Raw genomic sequence first — 17,641 nt, forward strand, 5'->3', positions numbered from 1 at the left:
ATTTTTGTTATAGGAACAAGCAGATTGCTTGCAGTAGCCCTGCTTGGTGTTATAGTAACAATAGTTCCTAAACTAGTAAGAAAAAGGAGTATTGGATGTGCCTGTGTTATGTTACAGTTTTTTTAATGATAATTCTTGTTTGTTCAGAGCCTAATCTGAACATCTTCTACATCTGGCTCCATTATTTTCAGGCCTTAAACAGTGGTCATTTGTGTATTTAATGAATTTTTCAGCTCAAGAAAAAAATTCAGCCCTTTGGGACCAATATTAATACATATTTTTACATATTAATGTTATCAGATTGACATGTAGCCAATGACCTGTGTCCAAAACTTACTTCTCAAGCAGAGAATTATGAATTTGTCATTCCTTACACATGTACAAGCTTAGCCTTGCATAAAAATGTATCTGTTCATGCAGTGCAGTTGAATTATTTACACTGGCAGCACCAGGAATGATTAAACGTTAGCTTACGTTTGGATCACTAACACTGGCAACATAATGTCTTCATATAAATCATCCTCGAGGGTAGGATACTAAAATGTGAAATTCAAGGCAATAGGAACTGCCAAATCATTGGGACTAGATGATAAATTTTTCAAAGCTATAAAATGGTATGACCAATTCATACATGGTAAAGAGCTGTCACTTTGGTACCAAGCTTCCACTTGTCAGTAGCTTGCAGATGACTTTCCAGAGTAATTTAGAATAATAGTTTAGGAGGAGGAAAAAACAAAAGAAGAGTTTAGCTAAATAGGAAAAAGGCAAACAAAATCTTGTTTTTTAGGTGTGCCTTAAAAGTACACAATGGATAACATCATTTTTATTTTACATGTGCACATGTATTTTTTTATCTGCCAGATTCAATTTTGCATGCTCTACTAAAACTTAAGAAAAAAAGGAAAACAGATACTAATTTAAGTGACTCTAATTCTGTTCCTTACTTTACTAATTGAACTTATGCCAAAAAGCAGTAGATGCATTCAGATCATGTGTAGTGTCAATAGGCTGAACACATGGAAGGCATGAATGATTAAGCACTTTCCAACTATTGACCAAAGCATTAACTAGACAAACAGTAGTAGCTTCCTTAGAAGTCATTGTAAGAGCATCTTACATTTTAACATTTGACATTTTAATGGACTCATTGATGAGTAGATGGGCCTTTAGCTTATTCATCTCTTAGAATATCAAAGAACTTTACTAGCTCACTGACATCCTAGTTAAAAACTTTGTGTTCCCACAAGTTTAATAAACTTTCTGCTTATTTGCGGGGTCCTGAGGATCTTGCCCTCAGAAAGTTTATGATCTAAAAGAAAAGCATAAAAACCACACCAAAACAGGAGAAGTATAAAGTAAGGATCTAGAAGCAAGAAAGGACCACAGAGTGAGGAGTGGGGGGACAGGCAGTGAAAGAGGAGCCTGGAAAGGAAACTGGGAAGCAAAAGTCAGTAGAAAGTGATATTACAACCAAAGACAGAGGATGATTGCAAGAAGAGTAACCAGCAGCTAAGGTGATGTTTGAAAAGTAGTCACCCCTGGGGAAGGTAGTGGGTTAGGGCAGATGATCAAAAGCGACTCTAGATTTTTCCCTTATCTTGTTTAATTTTTTATTTTACAAAAAGTGTACTCATAAAGTGATATATTAAAGAATTTAAGCATTCAATTAGGTTTGGCTTTTCAAATTTTGATTTTGGGAACACTTGGAATAAAATAGTCAAGAAGGAAGCTCTAGGTAGTGCAATGATCAGATTGACAGTGGAAGGTTTGGAAGTGGGGCATGTAAGATAGTCCCTTGTTAAAGTTGCTTTTTTGTTTGTGCCAGAGATGTCAATAAACTGAGGGTCATTTGTTAAAGGAGAGTTTTAACTTATTTGATTGCCGTTTGTGGAGTCTACCATCCATTACACATAAAGGGATGAAAAGTGAAATGAATTGGGTAGATGTTAAATTTAGAATAATCTGACTATGAATTCCTCCCCTTGCTAATATTTACCTCCCCACTTGTAGTCTTGCCAGCCATAGTCTTGGAGTAATTATAGTGTATGACACACACTATTCTCTTTAATGTCTCTGTATATTAATCCTTACTCTCTGTGTCCTATTGTATTTTGTGAGTGAAAGGAATAATATTTTCTCTGTATCCTTATGCAAGTACATACTGTTTCTGAACCTTAGTTTTTGCATCTATTAAATGGGAAATGTTGCCCATTTTTACAATTGTGAGGCTAAGGATAATATAAAATCATCTGGACTTGAACCTAGCACTTTGTAGATGCTTCTTAAAAGTATTGCTTTGCTGCCTCCTGCTGCACTTTCTCTGCCTTTTCCATTAAATGACCACTTTAACCAACTCTTAATGACAGTAAAATTCTTCACATCATAAACTACATATTTAGGACTCAGAATTCAGTTCATGAAGCAAAACCAATATGAGTAAATGGAACCCTACAATAGTAAATTCAAACCCCTACACAAAAAATGAACACGTAAATAAATGCATCACACCATTAGCAAAAAAAGCTGTATAATCTTTCTATCTTCATTTCTAAAAATGGAATATGTTTTGTTTCTATGAGATTTCCTTGTTTTTTATTTATGTAGCCAGTAGGCATTTGAATTATAATTTTGTGTTTTCTACCATTCATGTGATCATTGTATTTATAAAAGTAGCAGCAGCATGCAGTAGTTAATACATTAGCTCTGGAGAGGGGTGCCTGCATGGTTCAGTTGGTTAAGTGTCCGACTTCTGCTCAGGTCATGATCTCAAGGTTCGTCAGTTTGAGCTCCATATCAGGCTCTGTGCTGACAGCTCAGAGCCTGAAGCCTGCTTCAGATTCTGTGTCTCCCTCTTTCTCTGCCCCTCCCCCACCTGTCCTCTCTCTATCTCTAAAATAAATAAACATTAAAAAATTTAAAAAATATGTATAGTAGTTCTGGAGTGAAAAAGGTTTTGCTGCATGATTTAATAGCAGTGTCCTTAGGAAAGTTCTCTGTGCTTATTTGCAAAAATAACACTTCTCTCTTAGGGTTATTGTAAGGATTAAATGAGTTAATGCATAGAAAATGCTTACAACAATGTATGCACCTGGTATGCATCAGTGAATATTAGATGCTCCTGGTTTTGCTGTTACTATCTGCTGTGGGACTTTTAACAGTTACTTAACCTCTGTAAGAATGAATAGGTGTGATTTATAAAAGGGCACAGAGCCCAATAGATGTTAATTCTTGTTATTACTGTTCCGACTAGCATTAGCAACAGGAGAAGGAAGGGCTGACAGTGCTGTAAAACGCTCAGTTCTGTAAATTAGAATGAGTAAATAAGTAATGTTTACATCATTACCAGTAAACAAAGTAATTAAGTTAACAAAGAAAATTGCAGGGTTTTTTTCTGTCATTAAATCTCATACCCTTTTTCCCTTTACTTTTCAGACAGTACTACAACAAGTAATCAAAGATGGCTCAAAATATGGGTTAAAAAGTGAGCTATTTTCTGGTCTTCCCCAGAAGAAGATCATGGTTGAATTCAGGTGAGTGCCAACTATCTGACGTGTTAGTTATCAAGGTGGCTGGGCAGTTACATGGTTTACCATTATCATTTGGGGCCTCAGGAAATTACACAAGAAAAATAGAAAACCAGTGGGATTAGTTTTCTTAATATTACAGTGAATTGATCACTGTACGATGAATAAAAATTTTGGACTTCAATAAAAAGTCTAGTGATTATGGGGTTTTTTAAAATTATTTAATAGTTACCTTTTTTTGGAGGAACTAGTTTTTCCATTATAGTAAACTCTTAAAGGTAATGGTTACTGCCATATTAAGAATTTTAAATTGATATGATTACTGGAGAATAAAACCTTGCAGTATTTGTAAAGTATGATTTTTTAAATTATCAGAAAAATAGATTGAAATTTTAACATGCCTCTAAATAATCCTCATAATAACTTTCTGATATGTTGTCAGTACAGCCAGCTAATATTTGAACTGTTTGTAGGTAACCAGAACAGAAAAGCGAACACTTTCAGAGTGCAGCTTGGCCAATTGACAGCTCATGGAAATGATCAAAGATGTGTGTGCCTTCCTAAAAGCTGAGTCTTGATTGGGAACTATCTTCCCACTCAGAAAATTAGAACTTGCTGTCCTATAGGGGCGCCTGGGTGGCTTAGTCGGTTAGGCGTCCGACTTTCGCTTAGGTCATGATCTCGAGGTTCGTGGGTTCGGGCCCCGCGTCGGGCTCTGTGCTGACTGCCAGCTCAGAGCCTGGAGCCTGTTTCAGAGTCTGTGGCTCCCTCTCTCTCTGACCCTCCCCTGCTCATGCTGTCTCTCTCTCGCTCTCCTAGAAATAAATTTAAAAGAAAAAAAAAAAAAAAGAACTTGCTGTCCTATAGCCTTTTGTTCTCTTAAGTACATATTTCTGTAGAGGATTTTTAAAAATTGGTGAGGGAATTATTTTAGGTTTCCTCTTTATTATAATTTATGATGATAAACTTAGTTATAATTAGCACCTGTATAATCAGTGGTGACAGTAGGTTTAATGGATTCTATATTTGTACTGTCTCTGCCACTCATATGTGTTCTTAAAAAAGGCAGACTCTTAAAATTCAGTAAACTTACTTGTTTATGATAAGGACTGGTAGCTGAGTAAACTCATGCTCCTGTGAGTAGACAGATATTATGAGTAAATCTTATACTTGCAGTGTACCCCAATCATGATATTTGAGGTTGAGTTTAAACATTCATTGCATCTCAGAGAGGAGAGGGACTTCATGAGGTTATCTTCATACCAGTGAGAAACTACACTAAGACCATCCCTCAAAGAAAGTTGCCTGCCATTTTGTTATCTTTTCTTGTGTAACAAGCCACTCCAAAATGCAATATAGGAAGGCACCTGGGTGGCTCAGTCGGTTAAGCATCCGGACTCTTGATTTCAGCTCAGGTCCTGATCTCACTGTTGTGAGTTCAAGCCCCACATCACACTCCATACTGATAGTGCGGAGCCTGCTTGGGATTCTCTCTCTGCCACTCCCCCCACCCCCCGCCTCAAAATAAATTAATAAACTTAAATTTTTTTAATAAAAAATTAAAAATAAAGTCTAATGGAGCACAGGCTTGCACTTTCATTTACATTTTGTCTGCAGTGGCTGCTTCTATACTACAATGGCAGTTGAGTAGAATTGAATTGAATAGTTGAGGTAGAGACCAGGTAACCTGCAAGCCTAAAATATTTACTATCTGATTCTTTAAGGAAAAGTGTGTCAGTTCCTGACTAGTGTCTTGAAACAACCATTTTAATATTCAAGACACTATAGATCAAGAAATCAGGGATGGCTTAGCTCAGTGGTTCTTTGACTTGCCTGTTATCATACGTAGCTCTAGTCATCTATAGACTATTCTGGGGCTTGAAATTCAAGTGGCCCATTTACTTGTTTGGCACCTTACCTGAAGGATGGCTGGGGCATCTCTCTTTCCACATGGTCTCTTCAGCAGAATTAACCAGACTTCTTTACAAAGGTGCTCAGAGCTCCAAGATGGTAAAAGCATCTTGTCTTAAAACAGGATAGCCTCATTTCTGTCACATTCTGCTGGTTTCAGAGCAAGTCACAGATCAGCCCCGTATCAGGGGGAGGGGAACTAACTATATTTCTTAATGGTGAGATTGGCAAGCTTGTGGTCGTCTAATTCTTTTCATTCACATCATATAATTGATGCAGGACACTTTACCTCCTCTGGGGAGGCACTTCAGTACCATATTACTCTTCTACTTCTTGCTGTTACCTAACCAGCAGTAAAGGAAAATCAGTAGAGAAGTTGTATAGTATCTGTTACCATGTATTCATCCTTGAAATAATGCTATTGTAAGTTTCTTGAAACTTGAAAAGTTGCCACCAGTGTTCACTTTTAACATGTTCTTTTCTATTGTCACTTGGCCTTCATCATCCCTTCTCCCCAACCAATCTTGAAATACCAAGACCACAGTCTTCCTTATTTATTGATTCTCTTGCTTTTCTCCTGTTTTTGTTTCCCACGTAATAATGCTCTTTTTTTGTTTGTACTTATAAGAAATGTCTAAAAGTAACCTGTTCTATTTCAGTTGTATTCTGTAACTGTATGGCTTTTTCTTTCTTTCTTTCTTTCTTTCTTTCTTTCTTTCTTTCTTTCTCATTTTTTTTTTTATTTTTTTGCTTATGGATTTGCTCCTCTTGTGCTTTTTCTAAAGCATTTAATAAGGAAGGCTGGAACTTACATGAGCATATGAATGCTGATAAAGGCAAAGTTCATGTCCCTGTAGCCATCTTTGCTCTCTTTTATACTCCATCTGGCATTGCTTTGGCCTCAGCTGCTCTTGCCCTTTGAAGTTTTCTATATGCTATGATGCTTACCACTGTTGTTTCAAAGTAGAGACAAACAGGTGAGGGACAGGGTCAAAGTTGGCAGGAAACACTGTTCTTGAATTTCTTCTGAAAATGAGAGAGGTAGAACAGAACTTTTTAAAGATATAGTATCTTAAATAGGGTAGCTTTACCCCCAAAAAACAAGAGATACTAGTTCAAGAAACTTGCCCTCTAAGTTGAGGTAATGATGATAATAATAGGTTAAGTAACTTGCTCAGGGCCATGGAGCTAACTCTTAACTCTGAAGCCTGTATACTTTACCTTTACTGCCTCCCTGACAAACAGTATTGATTGACATACTAGGAGTATTGTGATAAAATGCCAAAGTAGAAGACTGTCCATCATATGAGCTCTACCTGAGTAGGTGGTGTAAGACTTAAAGCTAACTGCTATGGCCTCTCTCCTCTGTGCAAAATCAGCTTTTCCTATTTTGTTTAGATCAGACTTGCAGGAGCAATCAGCAGTTGTAGACTTTCCTCTTCTTTCCTCAGCTCAGTCTTCCTCATCCCCTTCTATTCCCCAGTGTGCAGTGTTCTCACAAAACAGATTGAGGACCTCTAATTAGTAAACTGGGAATCTGAGAGATTGGGGTACCAGTTCTGAATATTAGTAACTGATTAGACAGTCTTGGATAGGACAGTTTTTTCCCCCCTGGTCTCTTATCTGGAAAACAAGAGTAGTAATATTTGTCCTTTCTTAAATATTGAGGAAGTTACATAAATAATTTTTTTACAAGTTTTAATAAGGTGTCCAAATTATAATTTATTCATTATGGCTACTTTTGTTGCCAAGGGAGTTGAATTTATACTTTACATTTCATTGTATTTATTTCAGAATAGGAAAATGGTACCAAAGAATGGCATATTGATAGTTCAGAAGGGACATTTTGTCAAGGCTGACAACCTAGGTAGATTCAATTCTTTCAGTCCTAGAGGAAAAAAATACAAAAACTCTGTGAAAATTTAAAGAAAGGTAATATAAATAGCTTGAAAAAATTCAAAGATTATAAAAGAATATTTGGTGAAAAGGAATTTTCCTCCGCATTCCTATTTCTTAGTTCTCTCCACATGGGCATTCACCAATACTAGTTTCCTGTTTACCCACCTAGAAGTAGTCTGTTTTTGCACACTGTTCTGCTCCTTACCTTTTTCACTAAATAATATCTTATATTCCTTTAATATTTGAAGTACATCCAGGGCTGGTTTATTATTTTTATTGTTTCATACTATTCTGTTGTCATTTTTTTTAAAAAACAGCTTTATTAGAATATAATCATGCACATATAATACAGTTTAACATATTTCGGCATATAATTTGATAAATTTTGGCAAAGGTGTGCAGGTCATGTAACTACCACTGCAGTTATGGTACACAGCATTTTCTATTTTATTGACTTTTGCTTTTATCTATATTGTCTTTTATTTTGCTTACTTTGGTCCTCCTTTTGTAGTTTCTTTTTTTGTTTAAAAAACATTTTTTAACATTTATTTATTTTTGAGAGACAGTGAGACAGAGCATGGGTGGGGGAGGGGCAGAGAGAGAGGAAGACACAAAATCCGAAACAGTCTCCAGGTTCTGAGCTGTCAGCACAGAGCCCGACGCGGGGCTCGNCAACCATGAGATCATGACCTGAGCTACCGGCCACTTAACTGACTGAGCCACCCAGATGCCCCTTAAAGGAGAATTTTAGATTACTTACTGGTTTGAATGCTTTCTTTTGTAATACAAACATTCCATGCCATAGATTTTTCTGCTTTAGCTCACAGAATTGCTATTTAATTTGCTCGAGGTCATTTTGCTTCTTATTCTCTCAGGGATTATAGTGCTTCGGTGTCTGGCTTCATAAAACCAGTGTTTCATCATATTTTTCTGGTTTTCTGGTTGTTTAAGGCAGAAGGGTAAATCCAACCCTTGTTATTCTGTCTTGGTAGGAAATGGAGGATTCCCTATTTTTTAACTTCTAGAAGGACATTTACTTTCTAAACAATTAAATGTGCATTCTTATTGTTTTATAATTTTACAACTGCATGCATGTTTATGTAGAATCCATTTTTTTTAATTGTAATACCATTGGTAAACTTTGAAGACAGACCAAAATTTAGCTCTCATTTTACCATGTCTAACCAACTGGGTTCAAGTTAATTTATTATTATTTTTTTCAATATTGAAAAACTTGTGAAATTTTCAAACATACACAAAACACAACAATACAATTAAATCCATATGCTTATCACCCACATTTCAAGAGTTATCAAGCTGTTCCCACATTTGTTTCATTATCTTTTTTCCTTGTTGTCTCTCTCAGTTTCCTCATTTTTAAAATAAGTGATCAAAGAACCTTACCTCACAACTCAAATGAGTATTAAATGGGTTAATGCATGTAAAGTGCATGAAATTGTGTCTGTCAGGTAGTTAGTGCTCTAGAAGCAATTTGCTTTGAAGTTATTGATTATAATTTCTCGAGCATACAGAGAAGTGATAAATTTGTAGACTGAGAATTTAGAGTGGTAAATCAGATTTCCAATTATTCTGGGAAGTTTTATGCATAAATATTTTTATATTTTTCCCTTTTAATTTTTGATGGAGTAAATGTTGATAGGTATTATCCATATAAACAAAATTTCTGTGGAGTCAATAAATTTTAAGAGGGTAAAGGATTTGTAACTGTTATACTAAACTTAATTCCCAATAATTTGCTTTGTTTTTATGTCACAACAATATCTCCAAATTTCTTCAACTTTTTGTCAATCCTTAAATGTATCTGCTTCTTACATGTGCCATTTCGGTGTATGATACTACCTCATGAGTCACAGGATCAATTTCACTAAGGATGATTCTTTCTGAATTCTGATTTATCTTTGTTCTAAATTTCTAATTTTTCACTCAACTTTGCTCTAAATTATCAAAGGCCTTAATCCCCAATTGTGTTCAACTGTGGAAGCATGACCTAGTTCATTTTAGAGCTCTCGTTCTTAGAACAGAAATATAACTTTTGCAATTATTTGCAGTTCACCTAACGTTGCCAAAAAATTTCATGTTGGACATTTGCGTTCTACCATCATAGGTGAGTGTCATTCGTTTCACAGAAGATACTAAACATGACTTTGAGGCAATATTTTAATCTTGCATTCTAATGGTTTATTGCTTAGATAACGAGAAGACAAAAAACAAAGTTCAAATTTATATGAGCTTAATGCTAATATTATATGAAATGGGAAAATTGGCTTAGAAGTAGAAAAAGAAATTTGTTTCAAAATCAAAAGATTGACTCAGAAACTAATTTTAAATGTTAGATTTGTTGAGGATTTTAACTTTTTTAAAGTATGTATGTATATGGAGAAGATATGAAAGATGCAAAAATGAAAATAGTTATGTGGGAATGATAGTAATACTCCCAGGTTTTTTGTTCATATATTTTGTTTTAAAGAGAAACTCTTACAATATTAATTATATCTCAGTTAGAACAAAGAAACTCAGTCTCCATCATGTGAGTGCTAACTGGAGCATTCAAGACTGGAAATTGAAACAAGAGTTTTCTAAGAAAGATTGCTATTGTACTTCATAGCTATAATGCTTCAGTGTATATGCTAAGATCTTCATTTATCTAAAACATGACATGATGCAGTAGCCCAATTTAAAAACTGCAATTAGAATTGGAAGAGATTTTGAAGTGTATCTCATCTGATCTGTCTTCTAGTATGAAAATTTGTCTATTGTGTGCGTTAGGGATCATTTAACCTGTCAATTGAATATTTTTAAGAATTGGAGCAATCAGTACTTTGTGGCATAGATCATTATTGAACTGGCGTCCCCTCTCATAGGAGAGATCTCATGGAGCATTTTAAGAGAGGAAATGATAGGGTTTGAATTTTTAAAAGAATATAAAAAATACACTAAGAAAAGCTGCATGAGTAGGTCACAATTGTAGGAGTGAGTAAATGATGGACTGGACAGAACATGATAAGGTTTTTAAGGAAAATATTTGGACCAGGAAGAGATAATATTTACTGAGAATTTATTTACCATGTTAAATACTTTCATGTATTAGCTTAATTAATTTCACAACAGCCCTGTTTGGTAAATACTGTTAACTGTGGTCTGGAAATTCAGATACTGAAAGTAACTTTTCCAAAATTCACATAGCTAGTAAGTATCATAGCCAGGACTTGAAATTAGCCTAATTCTAAAAGCTTAGATTTGTGTCATTTAGTTGATAGTAAGATACTAATTAAAAATAAGAATACAGTCTGAGTAGCAGCTGAAGACGTTTGCTGTTGGGACTGTATAGACCAGGAAAGTCAAGAAGTAGGGAAGCTGGAAAAGGAGTAGCTGCAGTAATTTAAGCAGATATACATATTGGTGGAGGATTATTTGCAGAAAACTAAATCCTCTTTAGTAAAAGCAGACAAGAATTTGTTACAGAATATTGAATAGGTCACAAAGTTGTTGCAGGTGCTGAAAGAGCCTTGGATTAAGTGACATGAATGATTCCCAGAATTATACCATAGAGCATGTTCATCAAGGGAGCTTCTGCCTTTTCTGCAGTCACTTCCAGTAGCAGCCATGCTACCACTGCCACAGTTGAGAAGCTGCCACTAATCTTATCATATCTTCCAGAATTCATATGAGCAAAAGAGGCAGCCCCATACACTTTCAAGTCCCTTGGAGGTCACGTGACAGGACACTGGGCTATTATTGATGCCACTAAAAGAGAAAAGGCCTCCACAGCTGTGCTTGTCAGAAAAAATAGAAGTAGCTCTCCTCTCACCTCATTTCCACCTTCGAGGTCTCATGCAAAGTGTATCTGATTGCCCAAGTATGAGTGACTTCTGAAACCCTAACTGCAGGAGTTTCTGAGAAATGTAATTTTCAGGTTTCCAGCCTCTGCAGCATGTGAGTGCACACGAGGAGAGTGCAGTAGATGTTGACTATCAAACCAGTGTAAGCAGTAGAGGAAGATGAAATTCTTAGACTACCATGTGCTCTTAGGGAACAGGCATAAGGGAGTGGATTTCAGTGATTAAAAGAAGATAGAATGAGCTGTTAAGGAAAAAACACCAGTATGGCTTAGGCTCTTTAGGGAATAGCAAAATTATTTCTTGTTAATTACTGAGATTCTCTTTTTTTCTTTGGAATTCGGTTATTATAACATATGTTCCCAGCTCCTACTGATGTTGTTGAAAATCTGTTCTTAGGAAAATTGTGAGGTTCTTTGGAATAACTGCCCCCCAAATAATTCTCTACTCTCATTCCATAACATAGATGAAAACATGATAATGAATGTTTTACCAAAAAAAATTGAATTGGTAAATTTTGTCAAAAATTTTTTGTTAAGCTTTGATAATAGAGAAACACATGGTTTTTATGCCTAAATGGATAAGAATGAGAAACTGTCTATTTTATTGATTACTAGGAAATTTTATAGCAAATCTCAAAGAAGCTTTAGGACATCAAGTCACCAGAATAAATTACCTTGGAGATTGGGGCATGCAGTTTGGTAAGTCAGTGAGTTTGAGATTTTCTCTTTTATTTCACTGTCAAGTTTAATATCTTTTAATTATATCACCTGTCATGATAGAGTATAGGCAGAATCCAGTGGATAAAATAGTGCCTCCTACCTTTTTTTTTTCCCTAATCGCTCCTTTGCATAAGTCTTGTATTCTGTTTATTAGAGTGACTCTCACCACACAAATATGTTTTGGGGTAGGAAACCTCATACAGTCAGGGCAATAAATACCTGATAAATACAGGATTTTATGGTTTTGTTAAGGACAAGTAGCTTACACTTATCAAATGTAGAAGTGAAATGTACCAGGGAAGAAGTAAGTCTAGCTATATAAACCATTTCAGCTACACCCCTGCCATTTTTTCAAACAAATGAAGTCCAGCCTCCCTGCATTATACATGGAGGGTGATCTGTTGTTATACCCTGAGCCAGTGGCCTAGAGGAAAAAGAAAGTGGGATACTTTGACTCCTCCTTAAATTGTACGGTGGCAGGGGGTCAAAAAGTAAAGAGAGGAAGATAAGGGTGAGATCCAGTTGAGTGCCATCAATTATCTCTAATGTCGTGAGTTTACTTAGAACCATTCGAGGCTCATAGTACACCTGTTATCAAGGAAGGGCATGATAACTGAAGTTGCTAAGGTAGTTAAGTTCTGGTAGCATGTGAAATGCAAACTTCTAAAAATCTCTGGCAACTTTTATATATGTTTTAAGATCTGACTTTAGTGTCATCTTGTAAGGCATTCTCTGACACACAGATAGACTCTTGCCTACATCTCACATCACCAAGTTCCTAGTATCCAGCCCTCCTCAAATGGGCTTGCCTTACTCTACTCTTATTTGTGTGTTTCTCTCCCCTGCTGGCTGACATATTCTTTGAAGGCATGGATTATTTTTGTGTCTATAGTACTTGAAACCTAAGAAGCACTAAGAGTGATGAATGAATCTGTGGAAGTACTTTACAGTACCAATCCAAAAGAAAGGCTAGATAATATTTTAAAGCTTACATAAAGTGTAGTGTACACTATCTGTTCTAAAGTTTACTGATGGTAATCTGTTCTGTCATAGCTAGTGAAATGAAATCAAAGTTTCTAAAAGACAGATTTATCATGACCTTCTCTTTCGTTTCAATTAATAAAAATCTCTTTTAGACTCTAAAAAAGGTAGAACTTGAACCAATTAATAGTACCATTACAATTCACTGTGGAAGAATCAGAAAACATGCCCTGCATTTTAAAAATCCACCTGCAGTCCACAACAGCTAGTAGTGAGAGATTTGGGCCCCAGTCTCAACAATCAGATTTAATAGATGACATCCACTTTACATTAGTTTAACTGATTTATGCATTTCACAAGCATTAGCAAATATTTGATTATGGTATTCTTTAATCTCAGCTACAGGATTTTATTATTGTTTCTCGAAAGGACTATGATGGTTAATGATCTATCACCATTTCCATTATAACCATCATTGTTGAAGAATTTTAATTTTGCGTGTTTCAGCTAACTCCTATTGAAAGTTGGCAAATAGTTTCTAAGCACAAAATTAGTTTTTGAAAATATATTAGGTTAAATATTAAATGGGGATTGGCCTTTACTTTTCCTGTTTCCACTTTTTAGAATACTCTGGGCATCTTTCTACACTCTGCTCCCAAGACCCTGACATTTGCTTTTGGCTAAAAATGAATAGGGCTGGTATATTTTTCAGTCATCCTTCTAGTTCTTATCTAAAGCTCCCAAATATTTTATGTCTTCAAGTTCAGTAGCATCCCACTTTCTGCTGAACCTCCATAGAAAAATGTACATCAGCAAGGTTCACTGGCAATACCCCCTGTAGACCTGAAGCTTAGTAATTGATAGAGTTATAGATACAGATTGGTTTTTAAAATAATTCAACAACCCTATTACTCCTGGCCCCTGGATGTATATATCCTTTTTTTTTTTAAAGACATGGAGAAACTTTATTTTGGTTTTTTTTGGNTATTCAGTTTTGAGAGACAGAGCAGAAGCAGGGGAGGGGCAGAGAGAGAGGGAGACACAGAACCTGAAGTAGGCTCCAGGCTCTGAGCTGTCAGCAGAGGAGCCCAGTGTGGGGCTCGAAATCACAGATATGTGAGATCAGGACCTGAGCCAAAGTTGGACGCTTAACCGACTGAGCCACTCAAGCGCCCCTATTTTTTTTTTTTTTAATGTTCATTTATTTTTCAGAGAGTGAGGGAGGGGCAGAGAGAAAGGAAGACACAGACTGTGAAACAGGCTCCAGGCTCCCAACTGTCAGCACAGAACCTGATACAGGGCTCAAATAAGTACTTAACAGTCTATTACTTCAATTATTATTTTTTTAAAACATTAAGGTTCAAACTGATACTATCTCTGAATGCAGTACTTATCATCAAAGACAAAAAAAAAAATCTTTGACAAATAAAAGACAAATATATGGCCAGATAAAAGAATTTTGTTGCCTTGTCACCTTGAATGGGAGAGATAATCAGGTATGTTTTGAGTTTTGTCTTTTATTGTTTTCCTTCAGTTATTTTTTTAAGAGTTAATATTACAACACCAAGCAAACTTCTACTTTTGTTTTATTTTAACATCTACACGTTTAAAAAGAAAGTTTTTGAAATCACTTCCCATAAGTTTGTTTTCACAGATTTTAAGCATCCAGTGTCTAGCATCATGATGTCCTTCCTCAAGCGTAGCTACTCAATAAATGCTTGTTTTATTAATGTCTGTTTTGGGGGGGGGGCACCGTTAATACAAAGACAAGTTAGTCCTAGACCCTGCCTTTGCTGAGTTCATAGTCCATTGGTGTCTGTGAAGTTAATTTCAGTGATCTATTCAATATATGAATTTTTGATTCAGTATTTTGAATTTAACTTCCATCAGTTTATGGGGTAGCAGAAGATGACAGCATGTGTTTGCAGTGCTCTCAGGACACATAAGTATAAGGACTTGATATTTTGATACAGCTATACCTGTTCCCTGTCATGACTGTTCTCTATGTTTCCATTTTATAATTTTTTCCCTTTTGGATTATTGTGCTAGGTCTTCTGGGAACTGGCTTCCAACTGTTTGGCTATGAAGAAAAACTTCAGTCCAGTCCTTTACAGCACCTCTTTGAAGTAAGTGGGCAAGAAGCAATAGTCACAAATGCTTCAACTTATTTTTTTCAGAGTACTGTGCAGCTTGGATTTTATTCCAAAGGTTTTAAAAAATGTTCCTAAAAACAAGGAACCACAACAATGGAAAATGTTGCTTTTAGTTTACTAGGGAGTTCTTTTCATTTTCTTTTCCAAGTGTTTCTTTTATTTATGTTTTAGTTGATTTGGGACAGTATTTCTCTAGGTATAGAGTCATCTTAGAATAAACACAAAGGGTAACAGATTCAACAAAAATGTCTCAATTTTTTTTGGTCAGTTGTTTAATACCTGCAACTTTCTTCATGGCAATAGCTGTACTTCATTTAGAATTGAAAAACATGAGTATATACTTTTTAATCTTACTTTAGTGTGGGGGAAGATACCTGCGTTTCTTTATGTGTGCTTTTTAAAATTTTTTAAATTTCTGTCTTTTAGCTCCTTTTCCTAGGTTTGCTTGGCATGAACTTCTTCCTGTTCTGCTTCATTTAGTCCCTTGGGTACTTTGATTCACTGTCCTCAGTTTTTCCTGGAGTTCATTAATAAAGCTCTTCCTGTCCAATTAATCTCCAGGGGATGTGTTTCCCTTGCATTGTCCTAATTGTTACCTCTTCTGTTGTCTGGGCCTCACAAGAAGAAACACTAATGATGGCAGCCCAGCCCTGTTGGTGATGTTCTGGGGGTCAGACTAAAGATGTTACACCTTTGCATGAGAAAGAGCACTTGGCAAAATAATGCTTTACTTCTCTAGCAAAAGCCACAGAGAATGCTTCATCATTTTCCTTTTTAATAGATGATTTTTCTCCTGCAGCCTTGTAGTTCAGTTTAACAAAAACTACCTTGTAATTCTTAAGGACTTTAATGGTTTGTAATTTCCTCCTGAGTCCATGCCTGCACTGTACTTTAAATGCCTATATTTTTATTTATAATAGTAAACAAAAGATTTTTTCTGTTTTCCATTGAGTTTTATTGATAGGCAAGAGTTTAAAAATTAATGATTCTTTATGGTCGTCTGTAAGTAAAGCATGCCACCTTAGTGCCTAGAATTTTTATTGTATTATTTTTTAAAAATTTTAAATAATGTCAAGTATTTTTTTACCACAGTCTTGGTGAACCTATCATCAGATCCAGGCCCACAGAGATATAACCATTGCACAGAAAATAAAAATACTTGCTTAAAGACCTTGTGTCTGCAATTGAGAACATTTTTAGGGAAGTAGAGTACAACTTCATATGAGAGTTACTATTCTCCTCTTTCTCCCACCCCACCTCAAAGGTTTTATTTAACCCAGAAAATAGTCTTTGTCATTCATAATATTTTAAATATTTTTAGTAAAGTCTGCTCTCAAACTTGATAGAAACTTTGTTTCTTTCTATGCAGCTTATCACAAATTTCCAGGCTTTTGAGACTCCTAAAAAGCTGGAGATTACACACCTGTATTAGAGGTTGTTGACTGATGGATGCACATAAAGAAGGAACAAGGGCAGGGGCACTTCTGTGAATAACTAAAAACTCCAGGAACAAGGGTATTGCTTTCATGAAGTGTTCTTTTGGGGCGCCTGGGTGGCTTAGTCGGTTAAGCGTCCGACTTTCGCTTAGGTCATGATCTCGCGGTTCGTGGGTTCGAGCCCCGCGTCGGGCTCTGTGCTGACTGCCAGCTCAGAGCCTGGAGCCTGTTTCAGTCTGTGACTCCCTCTCTCTCTGACCCTCCCCTGCTCACGCTGTCTCTCTCTCTCTCTTAGAAATAAAAAAAAAAAAAAAAATTAAAAAAAAAAAGAGAATGGCAGTTTTCCATACTGATAGGAATATTCATTATTCTGGAGAGAGAAAGATGAGAAGTGCTGGAGCTTTGTCTTTGATTAGGTGAGAAGAAACAGTGCATAAATAGAGGGGTAACATCATCTGGAAACATGATATTAACATGAGTCATTCATATTAACATGAGAGGAGGGAAGACAAGGAAGAGAAAAGCTATAAAATAATCATCTCAGGAAGTGGCAGAATGAAAGGATTTGGAAAATATAATAGACTTCCCAAGCAGCTTAAAGGATCCACTTGAGGTTAATAGCCATGATTATAACGAGAATCTGTTCTGCGTAAATTGTTTGCTAGCCCTTGATGTTCACCTGCAAAAGTCTTGCCAGGAGCCTGCATTTGTCTTTGAATTTTGCCAACTGAGATTGACCATACTAGAGAAGAGTAGTTTGATGGTGCTTGCGAGGGTGTGTTTATAATGAGAAATTATAGGTCATCAAGGAAATGAGGGTATGCTGTATGTTATAATGAAATATTTAATATATGTCATAGAAATCAAGTTGCTAGAAAAAATAAGATAGAAACAAATTAGTAACTGGTGAGCTGGGCCTTTGGATTTGAGAGTATGGCGATGATACAGTTACTAGGAATAAGAAGGCTTAGAGAAGTGCTGTCCAGTAAGAATTATGTGATGATTAGAATGTTCATATCACCGGGGCGCCTGGGTGGCTTAGTCGGTTAAGCGTCCGGCTTTCGCTTAGGTCATGATCTCGCGGTTCGTGGGTTCGAGCCCCGCGTCGGGCTCTCTGCTCAGCACAGAGCCTGCTTCGGATCCTCAGTCTCCCTCTTT

At 36.1% G+C, this 17,641-nt stretch overlaps 1 protein-coding gene and 1 long non-coding RNA gene across 3 annotated transcripts in view; one reads left to right on the forward strand and one right to left on the reverse strand.

Moving 5' to 3' along the window:
• The window catches only part of RARS2 (arginyl-tRNA synthetase 2, mitochondrial), a 54,054-nt gene that overhangs the window by 16,861 nt on the left and 19,552 nt on the right, over positions 1–17,641 (forward strand). For both annotated transcript variants that reach the window (XM_077750291.1, XM_077750292.1), the window contains exons 5-8: positions 3,433–3,530; positions 9,404–9,459; positions 11,809–11,892; positions 14,944–15,020. In XM_077750291.1, coding sequence (XP_077606417.1) covers positions 3,433–3,530; positions 9,404–9,459; positions 11,809–11,892; positions 14,944–15,020 — 315 coding nt within the window. The remainder of the gene's footprint in view (positions 1–3,432; positions 3,531–9,403; positions 9,460–11,808; positions 11,893–14,943; positions 15,021–17,641) is intronic.
• The window catches only part of LOC144220137 (uncharacterized), a 14,113-nt gene continuing 2,666 nt past the window's right edge, over positions 6,195–17,641 (reverse strand). The window contains exon 3 of the long non-coding RNA XR_013331641.1: positions 6,195–6,461. This is a non-coding gene — a long non-coding RNA (uncharacterized LOC144220137). The remainder of the gene's footprint in view (positions 6,462–17,641) is intronic.

This window comes from Crocuta crocuta, unplaced genomic scaffold (assembly GCF_008692635.1).
Source record: "Crocuta crocuta isolate KB4526 unplaced genomic scaffold, BGI_CrCroc_1.0 scaffold9, whole genome shotgun sequence".
Taxonomy (NCBI): domain Eukaryota; kingdom Metazoa; phylum Chordata; class Mammalia; order Carnivora; family Hyaenidae; genus Crocuta; species Crocuta crocuta.